Here is a 20,813-nt window from a genome sequence, read left to right as displayed (position 1 = left end):
AGGCTAGGCCTCCATCTGCAGTGCTAGCATTCCATATGGCACCATTTGAGTCCTGGCTGCTGCACTCCCAATCCAGCTTCCTGCTGGCGTGCCTGAGAAAACAATGGAAGATCACCTAGGACTTGGGCCCCTGTACCCATGTGGGAGACCCAGAGGAGACTCCTGACTCCTGGCTTTGGCTTGGCCTGGCTCTTGCTGTTGTGGCCATTTGGGGAATGAACCAGCAGATGGAAGTCCCCCCCCCCCCCCCCCCCGCTTCCTCTCTCTCTCTCCTCAACCTCTCTCTCCCTTTCAAATACATAAGTATATATTTTTTTTAAAAAAAACCCACTATTCTGGTTCTGTAAATTTTCAGTAACCAGACTTTGAGTTTCTTCATTTAGCATGGTTGAACTTTATTTTTACTTTTTTAAAGATTTATTTATTTATTTGAAAGAGTTACAAAGAGAGGTCGAGACAGAAAGGTTTTCCATCCGCTGGTTCACTCCCCAATTGGCTGCAATGGCCGGAGCTGTGCCTATCCAAAGCCAGGAGCCAGGAGCAATCTTCTGGGTCTCCCACACGGGTGCAGGCGCCTATGGACTTGGGCCATTTTCTATTGCTTTTCCAGGCCATAGCAGAGAGCTGGATCAAAAGTGGAGCAGCTGGGACTCGAACCGGTGCCCATATGGGATGCTGACACTTCAGGCCAGGGCATTAACCTGCTGTGCCACAGCACTGACCCTGGTTGAACTTTAAATTGCAGTTCAAATATGAATTATTCTTCCCATTTTAGTATAGCAGATGACTACTTGGCCATTCAAAAGCTGATTTGAAAAATGGTGCTTCATTCTGACCACCTGAAGCCTGTTTACCTGGTTTGAATAGAGAATGTTGAAGTTTGAGAAATCATCTCAGGAGCTAGTTGGCAGGTCAGGCAGTCATGAATCATGTCTGTTTTCTTCCATGCCTCTATAGCCATATCTCTTATAAGTTTAGGACTTTGACAGAACCTGGTTTGAATCTGCTGTTTATTGGCTGTGACCTTGGGCAAGTTAGCTGATCTTGTCTGTGTTTCAATTTTCTACCCATAAAATGGGAATTTAAAAAGTTTATAATTCAGTTTTGTGAATATTAAATAAGATGATGTGTATAAAGTGGTTAGGACTATGCTGGCTTGTAGTAAGTCCTCAATAAATAGTAACCATTATTAGTAGGTGAGAAATATTTTCTTTGCCTTCTATGGTTTGAATATGGTTTAGTACCTGAACTTATGCAATCTGGTTCCCAAATTTTTATGTCCTTTGTACTAAGAGTATGGAAACTTAATCTAGTTATGGGATTTGGAGGCAGGGCATTTGGGAAGTGATTATATTGGATTGAGTCCTGGCAGCTTTATACAGAGTCAGGTGCATTTCCTGTCCTTCTCCGTGGAATGCCCTGTGTCACCACAGGACTCTGCTAAGCAGGAGCACTGACATCAGAGGCCTAACAGTGGGGTCTGCTGCATCTTGGATTGTGAGCTGAGCGAGGGCAGGCATTTGGCATAGCGATTAAGATGCTATTTGGTATGCCTGCATCCTATTTCTGAGTGCCTGGGTTTGGGTCCTGGCTATACTACCAATTCCAGCTTATTGCTAATGCTTACCCTGGAAGGCAGCAGCAGCAGGTGATGGCTGAAGTGCTTGTGTGCCTGTCACCCAGGTGGGAGACCTGAATTGAGTTTCTGGCTCCCAGCTTCAGCCCAGCCCTGGCTGACACAGGCATCTGGGGAGTGAACCTGCAGATGAAAGTTCAGTCTGTTGGCCTATCTGTCCTCTCTCTTTCTGTTCTCAATCAACTAGAATTAAAAAAAATAAAACCCATGAGTCAAAATAAACCTTCTCCTTTATAATGTTGGACTGTCTGTGACAAAAAGCTAATACAGTGTTCTTACTTCAAGGTAATTTGCTACTAGATTATAATTCTCTTTTAAAAGATTTATTTTATTGTATTTATTTGAAAGATAGAGGGAGAGAAGGAGGGGGGAAAGGAGAGAGAGAGAGATGAGAGAGAGAGAGAAAGAGAGAATGAGAATGAGAATGGGAATTAATCTATCTTCCATCCACTGGTTCACTTCCCGAATGACTGCAATAGCCAGGGCTGGGCAAGGCCAAAGGCCTGTAACTCCATCTGGATCTCTCACATGGTGGCAGGGGCCCAAGTACTTGGACCAGGTACTTGGTGCATTAGCAGAGAAGATGGATCGGAAGGGGAACAGCGAGGACTTGAACCCGGAGTTGGTATGGGGCAAGCATCGCATGCAGCAGCTTAGCTTGCTGCACCTTAACGCTGGCCCTTTCATTTTCTTTTAAAGTTGTTTATGGTTTAAAACATCCAACAGACATTTGCTTACTCAAAAACATTTTAGTGCCTTTTGTTTGAGGTACATTGTTATAATGTATGTTTCAAATGGTCTTATTTCAAATTTGGGGATCACTTTGTTAAAATCTGATTTCTAGGAATAGAATTGTCATATTGGTCATTGTATTATTTGGTTGTGCTAGCAGTGTTACATTGTCTTCAGTGAGTGGTTTCCTTGCAGGAGCCTTTTTAATCCAGTTGTCATTTTGTGAGTGATAAGTTAATTATAACTAGATAGCTTTTGGAAAACTTAAGAAGCAGGCACACGTAACACTTCTTGTAAACAAGTCAGTGTGCTGCCTTTAGCCATGCCTGTTTGTGGCATCCTTACTTTTCTCTTAAGACACCAATTTCTCTTGCAAGTGACTCTTTTTTGACATGCAGATCATGAGAAGGTAATGTCCATCTACATAGTAAATATTAATAAAGGTTAACCTTTTTCTCATTTTTCTAGGATAGAAATAAATCAGTAGAAGAGGTAATGTTTTTTTTTTTCTTTTTTCTTTTTCTTTTTTTGACAGGCAGAGTGGATAGTGAGAGAGAGAGACAGAAGGTCTTCCTTTTTGCCGTTGGTTCACCCTCCAATGGCCGCTGCGGCCGGCGCATCGTGCTGATCTGAAGCCAGGAGCCAGGTGTTTCTCCTGGTCTCCCATGCGGGTGCAGGGCCCAAGCACTTGGGCCATCCTCCACTGCCTTCCCGGGCCATAGCAGAGAGCTGGCCTGGAAGAGGGGCAACTGGGATAGAATCCGGCGCCCCAACCGGGACTAGAACCTGGTGTGCCGGCGCCGCTAGGCGGAGGATTAGCCTGTTAAGCCACGGCGCCGGCCCGAGGTAATGTTTTCTTATCAAATCCTTGTGGTTTATTTTACACTGTCTCTGGGGTATGAGCACCTTGTTTTGGAAAGCAAGTAGCCAATGATTTGAATACTATATCAATTAACTCTTACCCTGATACAAGAATATAATAATTTTCTGAGTGCCTGCTCATTTAATGTTCTATTTAGCATTTTTGTAGTTATTTTGGTATGGTGCTTATACTTGGCTTTCTGAAAAATCATAAATTCATGGCCTATTAGTTCTAAAATTGACATTATTTGTCATCTAGTCCTGCCTCCCTTAGTAGAAAATGAGTTCTTTCGGAGATACTTTTGCTAATCTTTGGATTAGTATCCTGTGCTATTTAGCTTGTGTTATAGAGAGAGCTTAGTAGTTCTTTTATCAAACAAATGATATGTAGATTTAGAAGCTAAATCTACAAACTAAATCTGGCAAAGAAGTGGAGAATTGATGTAGTAATTGGAAAATGGAGTTATGTGCACTCTTGGCAAAATAGTCTTGTCAACTATTTTTGTCATGATACAGTTCTTGAGTGTTCATAGCTGATCATGTCTGTAAGCATTTACAAACATATAAAATCATAGACTGATAAGAGCTGGAGCTGGACTGGAAATGTTGTTCAGTCATTCCCAAAGGAAAAGACAGATCAAGAATCCTGTCATGGGAGCTCTATATATTTCTTGCTATAGCATTTTATTGCCAGGGTGGTATTACTCTTCTCCAAGGCTTATAACTGGATTTGTATAGTGTCAGGATCAAGGTTACATCTACACTGTGGTCATTCTCTGCCTGTTTATTCAGAATTTTGACAAGGGTAGAGTATGTCTCAAAAGAAGTGGAGTATCCTCCTTAGTAGAAAGTAGAATGCATTTTTGTTTTTTTTTTAGTGTTTAAGATGCAGAAAGGACATCACTTATCTCCCCAAGTGATAGTAATTTAAAGTTGAAGGAATACTACTTCAAATTACACACCACCTGGGTACCAAGAGCAGAAAGGAATTGCTAAACCATATGCTTGTAAATGCCATCTCTTTCCTCAAGAGAAAGATCATTTATGTTTTGCAATTAAAGAGCAGAAGGTCTTTTTTCCCATAAAGGACTTTCGGTGTGGAAATATGTGGGGTGGAGAGGGCTTCCCAGGGGAGACTCAGACTATTCAAGGACTCACTGGCACCCCACCTTGTGGAAATTTGCTCTTTGACTGTTTCCTGATTAAACCCTGGAGAATAAAGTTTAGTTCTAGAATAATGTAGTTAGCCCTTGCTAAGGTAAAGTTTGTATACTGTTCTCTTGGAAATGCACTGTAAGTGAAGAAATTTATATTTATGTCAGCTTGGTTTATTCCTCCTTGAGAGGCAATTATAACATTACAGCATTATGAAGTACATATGGTGCTGTTACGTTATTGATGGACATTGTTTATTATTTTGGATGCAGCAAATGGGTATGAGTTTCTTACTGCATAATAAACAGGTGATAACTCTCAGGCTAGTACTGCTGCTGTTGTTATTTTTTTGATTTTTGATGCATTTGAATTCACAAAAGTTAGCTGCTCTGGTTTGAACAGGAATTGGCTCCCCAGGTCATGCAGATGTCTAAATCCCAAAGTCTTGTGTTGATGGATTAAGGGTGGAGGCTTGATCCAATTAATTTCTGGGAAGTGGTCCTAGTGGGAAGTCTTAGATCAGTGGGAGGGGGATGCCTCAGAAGGTAGTTTTTGTAAGAGGGTTGGTTATAAACCAAGCTGGGCCTAGCTGTGCTTGTGTTTCTCTCTCTCCCTCCCTCCCTCTCTCTCTCTCTGTCTCTCTCTTTTTCCAGGCTGACTAAGTGTCTTCCCTCCACTTGAGTTCTGACACCCTTACTAGAATCCATACTAATGGGTCACTCAGTCTTGGACTGTGAACCTCCAAAACTGTTCATTGAAATAAGCCACCTTCCCTTGCCGGCGCCGTGGCTTAACAGGCTAATCCTCCGCCTTGTCGCGCCGGCACACCGGGTTCTAGTCCCGGTTGGGGCGCCGGATTCTATCCCGGTTGCCCCTCTTCCAGGCCAGCTCTCTGCTGTGGCCTGGGAAGGCAGTGGAGGATGGCCCAAGTGCTTGGGCCCTGCACCCGCATGGGAGACCGGGAGAAGTGCCTGGCTCCTGGCTTCAGATCAGCGCGATGCGCCAGCCACAGCGGCCACTGGAGGGTGAACCAACGGCAAAAAGGAAGACCTTTCTCTCTGTCTCTCTCTATCTACTCTGCCTGTCAAAAAATAAATTTAAAAAAAAAAAAAAAAAGAAAGAAATAAGCCACCTTCCCTTGTAATTAGCTCTTCTCAGGTGTTTCAGTTAACGTAGTGAAAAGCTGACAAATACAGTGAATTGGTAACAGAATTGGGGTTGTTAGTATGAACCCTGTGGAGGAGCCCTTGGCTTATTGGAAAAGGTTGGCAGAGGAGCAGGAGAAGGCTGAGAATGCTCTGAGTGCTATGGGTGATTCTGATGAGGGCTTAGAAGACCAGAATGCTGGTAGAGGTTTGGACACTGCAGGCCATTCTGGTGAGGTTTCAGAAGCAAATGTGGATCTTCTTGAAACTGGACTAAAGGCTGCCCTTGGTACACTGTGGCAAGGAATATGGCTGTATTATGTGTTCCTCTGAGACTTTGTGGAAGGCTGAGCTTGAAGGTGGTAGACTAGTTTGTTAAGATTGCAGTGCAGCAAAGTATTAAAGCTGCAGCATGGGTGTTACTGGCCACTGTTAGTAAGTTTCACAGTGAGAACCAGGAGTAAAACAGAGTGGAAAGATTTGGAAAATTCACAGTCACGCATAAAAGAAAAGAAGTAAAAGATTGTTTGGGACAGGAAGGCAGAGTGGAGAAACCACTTGCTAAAGAGATTAGTTCCTGTGAAAGGGAGCCCTGCGTTAGTGGGCGGACATGGAAGAAAGACCCTGTCTTTGAGGCAGCTTGCAACATCACATTTCCAATCAGAGACCTAGAAGTGCAAATTTATTTCTTCTGGAGTAGAATCCTTAAGAAAGAGTCCTAGGTAGCTCTGTTTGCGCAGGGCCAGCTTTGGATTCTGGCTTGCCAGCAAAGTACTCTGAAGTTGCTACTGCCAAGAATCAAGCAGATCTAGGTGGAGCTTCTGCTGGCAGCAGGCCTGGTGACAGACCCCTCCCCTCTACTAGATCTGTGTCAGGCTCTTGTCCTCATGGATGAAAGACTTCAAGGATGGGGCCTGCGCTGTGGTGTGGTAGGTTAGGCCTCTGCCTGTGGTACCAGCATCCCATATGGGCACCCGTTTGAGTCCCAGCTGCTCCACTTCTGATCCAGCTCCCTACTAATGGCCCTGGGAAAGCAGTGGAAGATAGCTCAAGTACTTGGGCCCCTGCACCCACTAAGGAGACTTGGAAGAAGCTCCTGGCTCCTGACTTGACATTGGCCTGGCTCTGGCTGTTGTGGCCATTTGGGGAATGAACCAGCAGGTGGAAGATTTTGCTGTTTCTCTCCATCTCTGTCTGTAACTGCCTCTCAAATAAATAATCTTAAAGACTTCAAGGAGGAGATGTAGATAAAGGGGAGCAGGAATGTAAGATTTATTTTAAGACAAAGAGAAAGTACATATTCAGACTGGACCACCTCAGGAGAAAATGAGTATTGCAGTTTTCAAGATTTTGGGTAGTGTTTTTATAAGGTAGAGGTGGTGGTGGGGGCAGGGCCTAACTGAATAGTCAAAGGAGGTGGAATTCAGTGTGGAGCTGTAGCATACCTGGGGATCCATAGGAGTCTCATGGTATCTGGTGCACTTGCTGGAATCTAGGCAACGTCTTGGCATTTGGTGCATGATGGGAAGTGAGGTTCAGGTGTATGGTGAGGAGTGGGTGTGCCATGTTGGATCAGCATGGAATTGGGTGGTGTTTGGGCAGTGCAGTCCTTAACTTCTCCTGGATACCTCCCTGCACACATCAGTTTTACAGGACTTAATAACACAAGAGTTAATGTGGTGATGGAAGCTTCCACCCAGATTTCAAAGGAAAGCCTGGGAAGCCAGGATGAGTTGTAATGCAGAGTGCAGGTCCCTTCATGGAGATCCTGATGGGGCCATGCCTAGTGGGACTATGGGAGTGAATCCACAGTGGACACCCTAGAAACGCTGAGGTGCCAGCAATGTGACACTGCTGAGAAAAGCTGCAGGTGTTGCAGAACCCTCAAAGCCTAAGTCTGCTCACCCAGTGCACAGCAAGCCACTCACTGACATTGGGGTGGTGGGAGAAAACAGATATTTATTGCAAAGTAGGTATTTAGTGCAGAGCCAAGAAGCTGGGCAGCTGTTGTTGAATTCTCAAGCTCCTCAAGGAGTTTGGGATACAGGCCCTTGTAAGTTGAAGTTGAGATTGAGAGGTGCAGGTTTACCTCATGTCCAGGTCCTGGATGGTTCCCATTGTTCACGACCCTCCCTTGATCTGTCAGCAGTTTCATGTTCTTTTGGAAATTCAGAGGATGGCAAAGTGTGCTTCGGTCAGTCAGGTGGTAGATAACTTGTTCAGGGCCTAGGATTCTTGGAACTCAAGATAAAACCAAATGTCAAAATGTTTTCTATAGATGAGATAAATGACCTCATGAGTCTGTGATCAGGGAACCTGTTGATTGGGCTGCATCACTCCCTCTCAGTAAGATAATTTTTAGTAAGGGGTTGACTTGCAGTCCTAAAGGAAGAACAAGGAAACTTCAAGCTCAAGGTTGTGGGATGGGGGCATGGGTAGTGGATCTGAGAGTCTGGGGAAGGCTATGACCTGACAGTGTCTAGTGTCTGCATCAGAGGTACTGTATTGGGGTTTCATTTCACAAGTGGTGTGCCAGAAAAGTCTGGGAAAGCTACAGACATAATGTGTAGCCTCAGAGAGTAGGCATGTGGGCAGAGACCAGCAGAAACATGCACACATGGAGGCGTCAATGTAGATTTCAAAGGATGCTTCAGACAACCTGGGGCCTAGACAGAGCGTAGTTGCAGGAGTGGAATCACTGCAAGAAGTCTCCACTAAGGCAGTGATAGGTTCAAACCTGCTGTGGAGAGTCCCTGCCAGGGTGAAGCCTAATGTCGCTGCACAGAAGAGACTCCAACATGCGGGAACTGAATCATGGGATAGGACTAGCAAAGCTATAACAGCGAGGTTGACCAATCCTCACCTAATAATTATGTATGGTGCCGTGAAAGGTACCATTTCTTGGTTGAGATATTCTTGTTGTCTTTTAGAGTAAGTCCTTATTCCCCCTGCCTTCCTATTTTTCTTCCCCCAACTTTGAAGGAGCAGCTTGAGTGAACAGATAACTCTTGACCCATTCTGTGAAGATTAGCAAGTTTAGACTCCAGGACAATTATCAGCAGCAAATCTCAGACTACTTTGCTTCCGGGCAGGCGCTGTGGTGCAGCGGGTTAACGCCCTGGCCTGCAGAACTGGCATCCCATATGGGTGCCGATTTGAGACCTGGCTGTTCTACTTCTGATCCAGGTCTCTGCTATGGCCTGGGAAGGCAGTGGAGGATGGCCCAAGTCTTTGGGCCTCTGCACCCGCATGGAAGACCCGGAAGAGGCTCTTGGCTCCTGGTTTCGTATCGGCACATCTCTGGCTGTTGCAGCCAATTGCAGCCAATCTTCCTCTGCTCTGTGTAACTCTGACTTTCAAATAAATAAATCTTTTTTTAAAAAAGTACTTCCTAGAAAATATGCCTTTGAGTCTAGAAAATCTCTTAGGTGAAGGGCTTTAGTTGGGTGCCTCAGGTGAGAGTCCTAATGATCTGTGTTACCAGGTATCTGATATACCTATCTTAGTAAAATGAACTTTTTTTCTTTAAGATTTATTGTTTATTTTATTTGAAAGGTAGAGTTACAGAGCAGGTAGGGGATAGAGGGAGAGAGGTCTTTACTGTTTCACTTCCCAAATGGATACAACGTCCAGGGCTGAGCCGAAGCCAGGAGCTTCATTCAAGTACTTGGGCCATCCTGCACTGCTTTCCCAAGTGCATTACCAGGGAGCTGGATTGGAAGTGGAGCAGCTGGGAATCGAACCAGTGGCCATATGGGTTGCCAGCATCCCAGGCAGCAGTTAATTCATTATGCCACAGCGCTGGCCCTGTAATGAACTTTTTAAATTGCCTCTTTCAGCATAATGAACTTTTTGTCCTTGCCTTAGAAGTTTATGAAATTTTTTACCTTTTGTGATAATATATAATCCCTCTGCCATTTCTGCCTTCTTCACTAAATCAGGTACTGCTGGTTATGGCAAATTAAAACACGAGTTCTCTCATACATAAACCAATTATTTTGTAATTTTAGAAGCCAGACACTCTGAAGTATTTGTTTATACTTAAATACAAATAAAGCATTATTATAAAATGTTTAAACATTATGGAAATATGTAATGTGCTAGTCCATTGGATTAACTCTGGTTAATTATTTGGTATAAATTCCTACTTTATCAGTGATTATTCTGTTATTTAAATAAAATATTTTATTAGTCTAGCTTGCCTTTTTGCATGTAAATTCATATATTTAATATTTCTTCAATGTCATTGGTATCTAACTTTATTATTATTATTATTTTTTTTGACAGGCAGAGTGGACAGTGAGAGAGAGAGAGAGAGAGAAAGGTCTTCCTTTTTACCGTTGGTTCACCCTCCAATGGCCGCCGCGGTAGGCGCGCTGCAGCCGGCGCACCGCGCTGTTCCGATGGCAGGAGCCAGGTGCTTCTCCTGGTCTCCCATGGGGTGCAGGGCCCAAGCACTTGGGCCATCCTCCACTGCACTCCCTGGCCACAGCAGAGAGCTGGCCTGGAAGAGGGGCAACCGGGACAGGATCGGTGCCCTGACCGGGACTAGAACCCGGTGTGCTGGCGCCACAAGGCAGAGGATTAGCCTAGTGAGCCGCGGCATCGGCCTAACTTTATTATTTTTAAATCTCTTATAACTTTAGTATCTTTGAAGTATCTATCTATTTTTTATTGTTGTTGTTGTATAGATGTACCATTGATGATGGTTTGACCGGTAACCATTAAATGGGCATTTAGATTTTTCCCCTACATTTTTGCTATTACAATAATTGCTGAAGCTGACATCCAGATGTGTTTAATTTTTTATTTTTTAAAAGATTTATTTATTTATTTGAAAGGCAGTATTACAGAGAGGCAGAGGCATAGAGAGAGAGAGAGAGACAGACAGACCTTCTATCCACTGGTTCACTCCCCAGATGGCCACCACGGCCAGAGCTGAGCCGATCTGAATGAACCCAGGAGCTTCTTCTGGGTCTCCCATGTGGCTGCAGGGGCCCAAGGATTTGGCCATTTTCTGCTGCTTTCCCAGGCCATAGCAGAGAGCTGGATCAGAAGTAAAGCAGCTGGGACTCCAACTAGCACCCATATGAGATGCTGGCACTGCAGGCAGCAGCTTTACCTGCTATACCGCAGCGCCAGCCACTAATTTTATATTCTTGTGTGAATGTCCAGTTTACTATTTTCAAGTTAGTTGGTCTATATATTTTATTGAAAACAAACATGTTTTCTTCCATTGAATTGAAAATCTACATTGTATAATGAATTCCTATGTATCCTTTAGTTTGTTTCTAAACTAGTTATTGTGAGCTGTCTTTCTGACATTTTTTGTTATTTGCTTTAAAAAAAAAAAAAGGTTTATTTACCTGAATTGTGGAGTGACAGAGAAGGAGAGAGAAAGATCTGTCCACTGGTTCATTCTCCCATGGGTATAACAGCCAGGTCTGGGCTGGGTCAAAGCCAGGAGCCCAGAAATATATCCAGTCTCCCACATGGTTGGCAGAGGGCCTTTGCTGCCTTCCCAGGTGCTTTAGCCGGGAGCTGGATTGGAAGTGAAGCAGCCTGGGACTTAAACTGGCGCTCTGATACCGGATGCTGTCTTTAACAACCAGCAGTTTAACCTGTGTATGCCTATCAAGAATGTTTTGTTAGATTTTGTTTTCTGAAGATTTTATTACTAAATTTTTCACAATATAAAGTACAATAAACATTAAATATATTTTTATATGGTGATTTGGGGATGATTGCTATCTTTACAATATTGCATCTTTCTGATTCCAAAGAGTGTACAAGGAAACTTAGAAAAATTCATGGAAAACTGAATTAAAAGATAAATTTATTGTGGTGCAAAAAATTTTCAAAATCCATTCATAGAACGTAGAATTTCCTTGAACTTTTTGAATACCACTTATATGTGTCTTCATTTATTTTTCTTAAACCCTTTACTAGTTTTATTTTTTCTTTTACATGTCCTGTTTTATAGTTCTAAATTATAAATCTTTTCCCTCATGTGGTCTAGCTGGCTGTTTTTGACATGGAAGTATGCTATATATTTTCATAAGATTATTTTATACAGTTAGCTCAGTGACCCTCCCTATTTTCTCTAACTTTTTTCAATTTATTCTCATGGATTTTTCATATGGGCAGTCATTATCTACATATAGTGATTATTTTGCCTATTTGTTTCCTCATGCATTTACTTTTTGTTTTCTTTTTAAAATTTCCATTTTTTTTGAAAGGCAGAGAGACAGGCAGAGATCTCCCATCCATTGGTTCACTTTCCAAATGCTAGGCTGGGCCAAAGCCTGTATGTAACTCTGTCTGATTCTCCTGTGTGGGTGGCAGGGATCCAACTACTTGAGCCATTATTAGCCGGTGGCTAGAATCAGAATCAGAGCCAGAACTCAAACCCTGGCACTCTGATATGGGATGCAGGTGTCCCAAGTGGTATCCATTGTTGTTGTTAAATATTTATTTATTTTTTAAAATTATTTGAAAGGCAGAGTTAGAGAGAGAGAGAGAGAGAGATACACACACACAGACACACACACACAATCTTCCATCCTTTGGTTCATTCCCCAGATGGCTGCAGAGAGAGAGAGATCTTTCATCTGCTGGTTCACTCCCTAAATGGTCTTAATGGTCAGAGCTGGGCCAATCCAAAGCCAGGAGCCAGGAGCTTCTCCTGGGTCTCCCATGTGGGTGTAGGGGCCCAAGCACTTGGGCCATCCTCTACTGCTTTCCCAGGCAGGGTGCTGGATCCCAAGTGGAACAGCTAGGACAGGAACTGGCGCCCGTATGGGATGCCTGCATCACAGGCAAAGGCTTAACCTGCTATGCCACAGCACCAGCCCCTCCCAAGTGGTGCCTTAGCTACCATACAAAACACCTGCCCCACATTGTCTTTGTTCCTAAACATGTTTAATAGTGCTAAGAGCAAACATGCCTGTCTCATTTCTGAACATTTACGGTATTTTATTGGTATCTACGTGCTTTCATCTGTTAGGCTGTATATATGTATCAAGTTAAGAAGTATCCTTTTAAACCTATTCCGTTAAAACTTTTTAAAAAATAAACTTGGTAATAGATGTTTAGAAAGGTATTTTGACTTTTATTGAGCTAATTATGATTCTTTTCTCCTTTGGCCTTTTAATTTGAGGACTTAATTATTTTTCATAATACTCATCTGTCCTTAGCATCGATCCGCTTTGTTGTACATCCTTTTACTTAGTTCTTTTTTTCCAGTATTTTATGTCCACACCCTCCGCATAGATCCACAGTTCCTCTGATTTGGGTGGAGTTTCCTTTGCTGTTTTCTCCCTAACTCTTCTCTGAAATTGAACTCTCTCCACTTTTTTTTAAACTATCTTCCCTAGACTAGAGCAGTAAGTTCCCTCCCTATTCTGCCATCTTGGTGTCTCCAATGTGTAGTTTCTAAAACATGCCATTTGTTAGACAAATGGGTTAGCCCCAAACTATCGCTAGCCCATTGGTGGAAAGCAAGCTGTGAATAAACTGTGGCATGGCTAACTTTGTTAGCATCGTTTGCACCTTTGTTAGCACCATCTGCCTATATTTTCAAAATAGAATCATATCCTAAATGAGTTTTTTCAGGGGGATATTTCATTTGTATACTTTTCAGCTACCTAATACGGGATGTAAACTTACAGAAGCCTAATTCAGTGGCTCTTTTCCAGGCTGCTCATTAGAATTACTTTGGAGAGTTGATTCCAGAGCCTGAGTCCCATTCCAGATCTATTTAAATAAAAATTTCTGATGAGTGGGACTGAGGTGTCATTTCTGTTTTCTCCCTTTTTAAAGCTCCTCATGATTCCAGTGTGTGACAATATCATTGAGAACCACTGGTCTAAAAGTATTTCTATATACCAATAAAACTGTTTATTCTATATTAAGGGGCTATTTTCTGTACCCAGCAATATTCTCTTTATGTTTCCTCTTAGTGAAACGTAATTAAAATGTAAATTCAGCAAAATGAAATTATAAATATTGAGAAGCAAAGATCTTGAGAATCTATTGAGATGTTTACATATAAAGTATTACTGTTTATGATGTGTCAGTTTAAGAACTATAAATTTCCCTCCTAAGCTGATTAACCAAAATTCAGTCATTATTCGTCAAGAGTCATTTAGTCAACGATTAAAGTCTTAGCCATGACCTAGATAAAATATTAACAGATTATTATATCAGAGAACATATTTGCAGAGAAAATGCATTTCATCTTTTCTCCCTGGGAATGAACCTGTTTGGGTTAGAATCCTGTACTGTCATTGAAACAGAGGATAGTGATGTGTGTGTTCCTGTTGAAAGGAATCGGATTTTGAAGTCAAGTTCTAGTAGTTTCCAGAATTTCAAGGCCAACATAGGAAATGACCATGTTGTTTTGAGCATCAACTGGGTAACCTAGTGAAAACAAGCAAAAAACCATCTGAACCGTTCTTTGTCTAGAGTACACTTAGTTCTTGGGTTGGCAGACTGGCCCGCAGGCCAATGCTGGCTCTTCTCTAAATAGTTTTATTGGAGCATACGCATGTTCATTCATTTACCTTACTTGTGTAGGGAGGCATTGTGTATTAAAGCACAGCATTGCCTGGAACTGAGGTAAATGTAATGTTCTGATAAATATTGGTAGCTCGATCACCAGAACTGTAAGTTTGGAATGGGAGATACAATCTTGAGAAAAATGTTAGAATTATTCTTGTTTTGGGAAGGGGTTAGGATGCTACTGTAAATTTTGATTAACAAATGCTAGGTTAGTTTTGTGACTCCAAAAGGTTGTAATTGTTTATAAAATATTTAAGGTGGTTTCAGACCAAAATTCCTTATGACATAAATTGTTTTTCTTTTTGTAATTTAGGCCTAGGTCTACACCTGAATGATTTTTCCTAACCTTACTAAATAAATGTATGCTAACAGGAGAGTTATGCTGGTGGTTTATTTTCCTTTTCTTGAGGTACTGTAAGGGGTATGTGACCTGTATCTGGGCTCAGCCTTCTAGATTGCGATGACTCCAGGTGGTACTGGTGTTCAAAGACTGCATTTTTCTCTTCTTGGTTTGATAAGGCAGGGAATGCAAGCAGGATGAATTGCTTCTCAGAATAAACAGGTTAATAATGATACTTCTTGAGTTAATAATGAACTTCTTGAGATTTTTTTAAAAGCACTTACTTAGCTGTGTTTTTGGCATGCGATTTTCTAAGTGTGCTTTCCCCGCCCGCTAACACTCACTCATTCTTCATACAATAGATCAGCGACTATCGTCTGCTCCACAAGATGAGTAACAGCCATCCTCTTCGCCCCTTCACTGCAGTCGGGGAAATTGATCACGTGCACATTTTGTCTGAACATATTGGTGCCTTGTTGATTGGGGAAGAATATGGCGACGTCACATTTGTTGTGGAAAAAAAGCGTTTTCCTGCCCACAGGGTAATTTTAGCAGCCAGGTGCCAATATTTTCGGTAAGTGTATAATACTTCTTTGAAGATTCATGTTACTGGTAGAAAATATTCTACTTTGAAAAGGATATAACTAAGCATAATGACAAATTCTAGCAATTCTTCAGTCTAACATCTCTAAGAACTTCATCTTTGTTGACTATGTGTTAAATTTTTGAGAATGGCTCCTTTATGAGCCATCCTAGAATTAAGTGGTTAGGGTTGGTACTGGTGGCATAGAAAGTTAAGTCTCCACCTGCAGTGCCAGCATCCCATATGGGTGCTGGTTTGAATCCCGGCTGTTCCGCTTCTGACCCAGCTTGCCGTTAATACGCCTGAGATTAGCAGAGGAAGATGGCCCAAGTGCTTGGTCTGCTGCACCCACTTAGGAGATCTGGAAGAAGCTCCTGGCTTCAGCCTGGCCCAGCCCTGCTTGTTGCGGCCATTTGGGGAACGAACCCATGGATGGAAGGTCTCTCTCTCTCTGCCTTTCAAATAAATAAATAAATCTTTAAAAAAATTAAGGGGTTAAGAAAATGTCTCAAGCCAGACAGTGCCCAATCAGCCATTTTCCAGGTCTCAAGAATATTTTTGAGGCTGAGCCTTTGTGGCTCTCACCTTTTCCTCCCATTTGGTGACTATTGGAGCTTAAACTGATTCTGAAAGATGGGCTTAAACTGACTGGAAGATGGACTTCTTGTTGTGTAGACAGCTTGCTCTACATGAACATGTACGCTGCTTGGTTTCAGACTACTGAGGCACAAGACCTGTAGATAACCCAACAGATCTCTCGGAGACATGCAGTTTGACAAGCGCAAATTAAACTTCAATATTGGCTGAGACTAAGTTTATGGTTATATTAGAAATAAGACTATATGCAGTATGTATTTGATGTAAAAATTCCACTTACATGCAGCTATTGTTACATCTTTAATTTACAAGGTTATAAATATTAAACTCAACTTTTAATTATATTACCAAGTATTTAAAAAGGAATTATCACTGAATTATTATCTGAGTTATAATTTATCTTGATAATGGATTTTTTTTAAACAAGGATAAATAGTCCATAGAATTACAGAGTTGCCCAGGAAACTTAATGCTGTCTAAAAATGGAGATGCCAATAGCTTAGAGAAAATCTCAGATACCTTCTGTGAAAACTTCAATCTGAATTTTACAATAAGAATTAACCAAGGTAGAAAAACAACAGCACCCAGCATCATAAATGTGTCTTAGAAACATTTTCTCACTAACTAGAACTCCTGTAATCCCCTAGGGACATTTCAGGGCTTCTCATTTTGTACAGGTGAAAAACCTATAGGTGAAACCAGGTGCTTTGAAGAAAGGAGTCTGCTAAAGAGTTCTAGACAACATTCTCTGTTTTATTACCAACCTCTGTTTTAAACTACTTTTTTAAAAAAAAGGTTTGTTATTTATGTGAAAGGCAGAGTTACAGAGAGAGAGAGAGAGAGAGAGAGAGAGAGAGAGAGAGACTTTCCCTCCACTGGTTCACTCACCATGTAGCTGCAACAACTGGAGCTGGGCCAGGCTGAAGCCAGGAGATGGGAGCTTTATCTGGGTTTCCCAAGTGGGTGGCAGGGGCCTGAGTCCTTTGGGCCATCTTTTGCTGCTTTCCCAGGCAAATTAGCAGGAAGCTAGATTGGAAGTGTGGCAACCAGGACTCAAACCAGAACTCATACTGGTACTCATGGGATGCCACACTTTGCAGGAAATGGCTTAATCCTCTGTGCTGGCCCCTCCCTTTTTCTTGATTTTGGTCTAGTCTTTACTACTAATGTGTTTTTTAGAGCATCCATTCTTTATTAATCAGAACCTTTCAGCCTTATATTTAATATTTGTTAATACCATATACCTTGCCCTCTTAAAAAATAAAACTGTATGTGGTTATCTTTAAGGTGGTCTCTTTATTCTTTTAGAAATTTGAAGACCAATTGAGTGAATGGAACGTATCTCCCTCACTGACTTTACCCATGGTGTCTGTTTGTGAATATTGAACCTTTGTGATGTCTAATGGCTCACTAGGTTAAGCTCAGTCATTAACAAAGCTGTCCTAGGCAGATTCTCATTGTGACACTTTTCCATATGCAAAGGGAGTTAACTGTCAGCATTGAGGAGAGGCCTGAGTGCTGGAGTCACAAACCTCTGGACTGCCAGAGAAGAATAAGCTAACTGCCCAGGAAGAAACTTTTACAGTAAACACTGAGCCTTCCTTGCTCACCTGCTTATGCTGGGAAAGATCCAAGACAGATCCCTTCGTCTTTCTAACGGCTGTGTAGAATGTGTATGTCACAGTTTTTTCAACCATATTCCTATTGATGGCCATTTAGATTTTATCTGCTGTTTTAGCCTACATTTATCTTTACTGTATTATTTCCCTAGAATTGAGTCTTAAAAGAGAAATTGCTGAGTTGAAGGGTATGTACACTACAGACTTGAATAGATATTACTAAATGTCCAGTGCAGGCCCATTTATATATACTCTGAGCAGTGCCTACGTGAAACTGTTTCCCCATTTCTATTGCAGCAGGGGATGGGAACTGGTTTCTTAATTTCTGTGAATCTAACAGTAGAGAATGGTATCTGCCTGGTATTTTTTTGTTTGTTTTTTCTCATTACATCTTTTCCTATGAGTTTGACTTTTCAAACTGCCTTATTGACCTTCAACAAAAATTTTTTTTTATAAATTGTTTTGTCTCTCTCAAAAAGATCACTTTTTCTAAAATCTTTCTGTTTAATGTCTATTACATAGCTTGAGCTCTCAGGGTATCTCATTAGTTCAATCAGTAGTAAATTAATTCAGAGGAGCTCTAAAGTCATTCTTTTTTCTTGGGGAATAAAATGACAGTTGCCTTTCTTTACCTGGATCTTTGTGTCAGTGAATACATTTATGTTTGTGTACTGTTGATAACCATTATTTTGTGTATTTTATAGCAGATCTGACTTAGATCTGCCTCATGTGTCTCGTCTTTCATGTGCAGAGCACTGCTGTATGGTGGAATGAGAGAATCTCAGCCTGAAGCAGAAATCCCTCTCCAAGACACCACTGCGGAAGCGTTCACGATGCTGCTCAAATACATCTACACAGGGCGGGCGACGCTGACAGATGAGAAGGAGGAGGTGCTGCTGGACTTTCTGAGCCTGGCTCATAAATATGGATTTCCAGAGCTGGAGGATTCTACCTCTGAGTATCTCTGTACCATACTTAACATTCAGAATGTCTGTATGACTTTTGATGTTGCCAGTCTCTACTCACTTCCCAAGTTAACTTGTATGTGCTGCATGTTTATGGACAGAAATGCCCAGGAGGTGCTCTCAAGTGAAGGTTTCCTCTCTCTTTCTAAGGTGTGTCATTGTCTACAAGCAATTTATAGGCATGAACTGATTTATTTATACCTGTACAGAAGTATGGAACAGACTAAGAATACAACAGTAAAGGTCATTTGTATGGGAGACATAGTCTAGTCTAGTCATTTGTGGCTGCTAGAACTCTAGATCATATAAGACAGATGCTGATTGGTTTTGTTTTCTCTTAAGGTTCTTCTGGTACCAAAAGAGTGCTGCTAAGTGGTTGTTTTCAACGTGATGACAAACAAATAGGGGCCTTTGTGCTTTTGCATACTTCTTTTTCATATTTCTCTAGCAAAGAGTGCAACTAATAATTCCTTATAGCAAGAGGAAAATTCATAAAGCAGATCTTGTGCACCATTGGACATATTTAAGCCACTGCCTTCGTTTGTTGGCTCGAAATTCTTCACTCTAGTTAAAGTAAAGCTATTCTACTCAAATTTTTTTCTAGATTGTGGTTATCTTTCCTTTTCTCTGTGTTCCTCCTAGGACGTGGATATTTCTAATGAGAAAAAAACTAGTGAAAAACTACATGTCTTTGTTTGAATGGAAACAGATTTTTATTATCCTACTTCTTTTTTAAAAAAATATTTATTTTCATTTGAAAGGTAGGACAGTAGAAACAGTGAGTGGGGTAGTTGATCTTCCACTGCCTGCTTCACACCCCCAAATGGCTGCAACAGCTAGATCTGTGCCAGCCTGGAGCCAGGAGCTCCATCCTGGTCTTATACACAGGTGGCAGGAGCCCATGTACTTGAGCATCTTCTGCTACTTTGCCAGGTGCATTAGCAGGAGGCTGGGTAGGAAGCAGAATAGCCAGGACTTGATACTCCAGTATGGGCTGGCATTTGTTGCAAGCTGCTGCTTAATCTGTTGCACAACACCCACCCCGTCCTACTTAATTTTTAAAAACAGGAATCTTTGAGGATTGTACCAGTTGTGCTGGGGATCTGAGACGAACAAATGGGGTAGTGCAGTAATGCTGTGCAAAAAAAGACCTTGAATTGTAAATACCAGATATAGAAATGTCTATTCTCCCGAAGAGTCTGTGTGGATTGACGGTTCCTTAAATGTGTAAATAGAAGTGATCTTGCAGTTCTTCTTTTTTTTTTTTTTTTATTTTTGACAGGCAGAGTGGACAGTGAGAGAGAGAGACAGAGAGAAAGGTCTTCCTTTGCCGTTGGTTCACCCTCCAATGGCCGCCGCGGTAGCGCGCTGCGGCCGGCGCACCGCGCTGTTCCGATGGCAGGAGCCAGGTGCTTCTCCTGGTCTCCCATGGGGTGCAGGGCCCAAGCACCTGGGCCATCCTCCACTGCACTCCCTGGCCACAGCAGAGAGCTGGCCTGGAAGAGGGGCAACCGGGACAGGATCGGTGCCCCGACCGGGACTAGAACCCGGTGTGCCGGCGCCGCAAGGCGGAGGATTAGCCTGTTGAGCCACGGCGCCGGCCGATCTTGCAGTTCTGTAAGGTTTTCCTGATTGGTCATGTGTGTGGTTGGGCTCCATAATAACTAGATTGTTTTCTTTTTATCCTTTTCAGACAGCACTTTTAAACATCGTATTGAGAGATTCATTTGCAGCTCCTGAAAAAGATATTTTTTTAGCCTTGTTAAACTGGTGTAAGCACAACTCAAAGGAGGATCATGCTGAAATCATGCAGGCTGTGCGTTTACCTCTGATGAGCCTCACTGAACTCCTGAATGTGGTGAGGCCTTCAGGACTGTTGTCTCCTGACGCCATTCTGGATGCTATTAAAGTCCGATCAGAGAGCCGGGATATGGACCTCAATTACAGAGGCATGCTCAGTAAGTACCTGTTTACCCCAAACTCACCGAGAGGCCTTTTTTGTATCTTATGCCAGCTACTTTCTTGAGTACAAAATTCTAGCTGTGAAACTGTAGTGTGGGTATTTGTGGGTTATATATGTATCTATGAGCGTATGGCTCTGCAGGGATGACTTTCCCTGTCATTTTCCAGTTAATTCTCAGATTGATTAGCCTTTGGAGACCCCAAACAAAGTATTTGTTGTCTCTCCTGGTCAGCTTCTCCAGCTGCCCTCCTAAATGTCGGAAGTAGACACTTCCCTGAAAAGCTGTTTCTCCTGAAAAGACCCTTTCCTGTCTCACTCCATCAGAGGAGTACCAAGCACCCGCTGTGTATCTGATTATTTTAAGTACCACAGACATGGTACTGGCAGTTATGTAGCATTTCTGGCACTTTTGTGCTGAGTTTTCTCACTAATGAAAATAATAGCAATTAACAATTAAAGAGTGCTTTACTATATATCAAGCAGGTTCCACATGATCATTTAATTCTCACAACTCCATTTTACACATAAAAATCTGAGGCACAGAGAGATTAAGTAACTTGCCCATGGTCACACAGAAAGGTGGCGTGCTGGGCCTGTTGAAATCCTTGCTTAGTATATACTAAGTTGATCTTCAGTTTATGAAGATAATTGAAAA

At 42.1% G+C, this 20,813-nt stretch overlaps 1 protein-coding gene across 2 annotated transcripts in view; it reads left to right on the top strand.

Annotated features, from left to right (window-relative positions):
* The window catches only part of BTBD9 (BTB domain containing 9), a 453,793-nt gene that overhangs the window by 32,774 nt on the left and 400,206 nt on the right, over positions 1-20,813 (top strand). Inside the window, exons 1-4 of one of the 2 annotated variants that reach the window (XM_062186049.1) lie at positions 3,119-3,214; positions 14,794-15,005; positions 17,982-18,345; positions 19,889-20,153. In XM_062186049.1, coding sequence (XP_062042033.1) covers positions 14,821-15,005; positions 17,982-18,345; positions 19,889-20,153 — 814 coding nt within the window. In that variant the 5' untranslated portion in view covers positions 3,119-3,214; positions 14,794-14,820. Of the gene's footprint in view, positions 1-3,118; positions 3,215-14,793; positions 15,006-17,981; positions 18,346-19,888; positions 20,154-20,813 lie in introns of those variants that run through there. The other variant, XM_062186048.1, reaches the window with a different exon arrangement.

Source organism: Lepus europaeus, chromosome 3 (genome assembly GCF_033115175.1).
Source record: "Lepus europaeus isolate LE1 chromosome 3, mLepTim1.pri, whole genome shotgun sequence".
NCBI lineage: Eukaryota > Metazoa > Chordata > Mammalia > Lagomorpha > Leporidae > Lepus > Lepus europaeus.
This window is presented reverse-complemented; position numbering and strand designations above follow the sequence as displayed.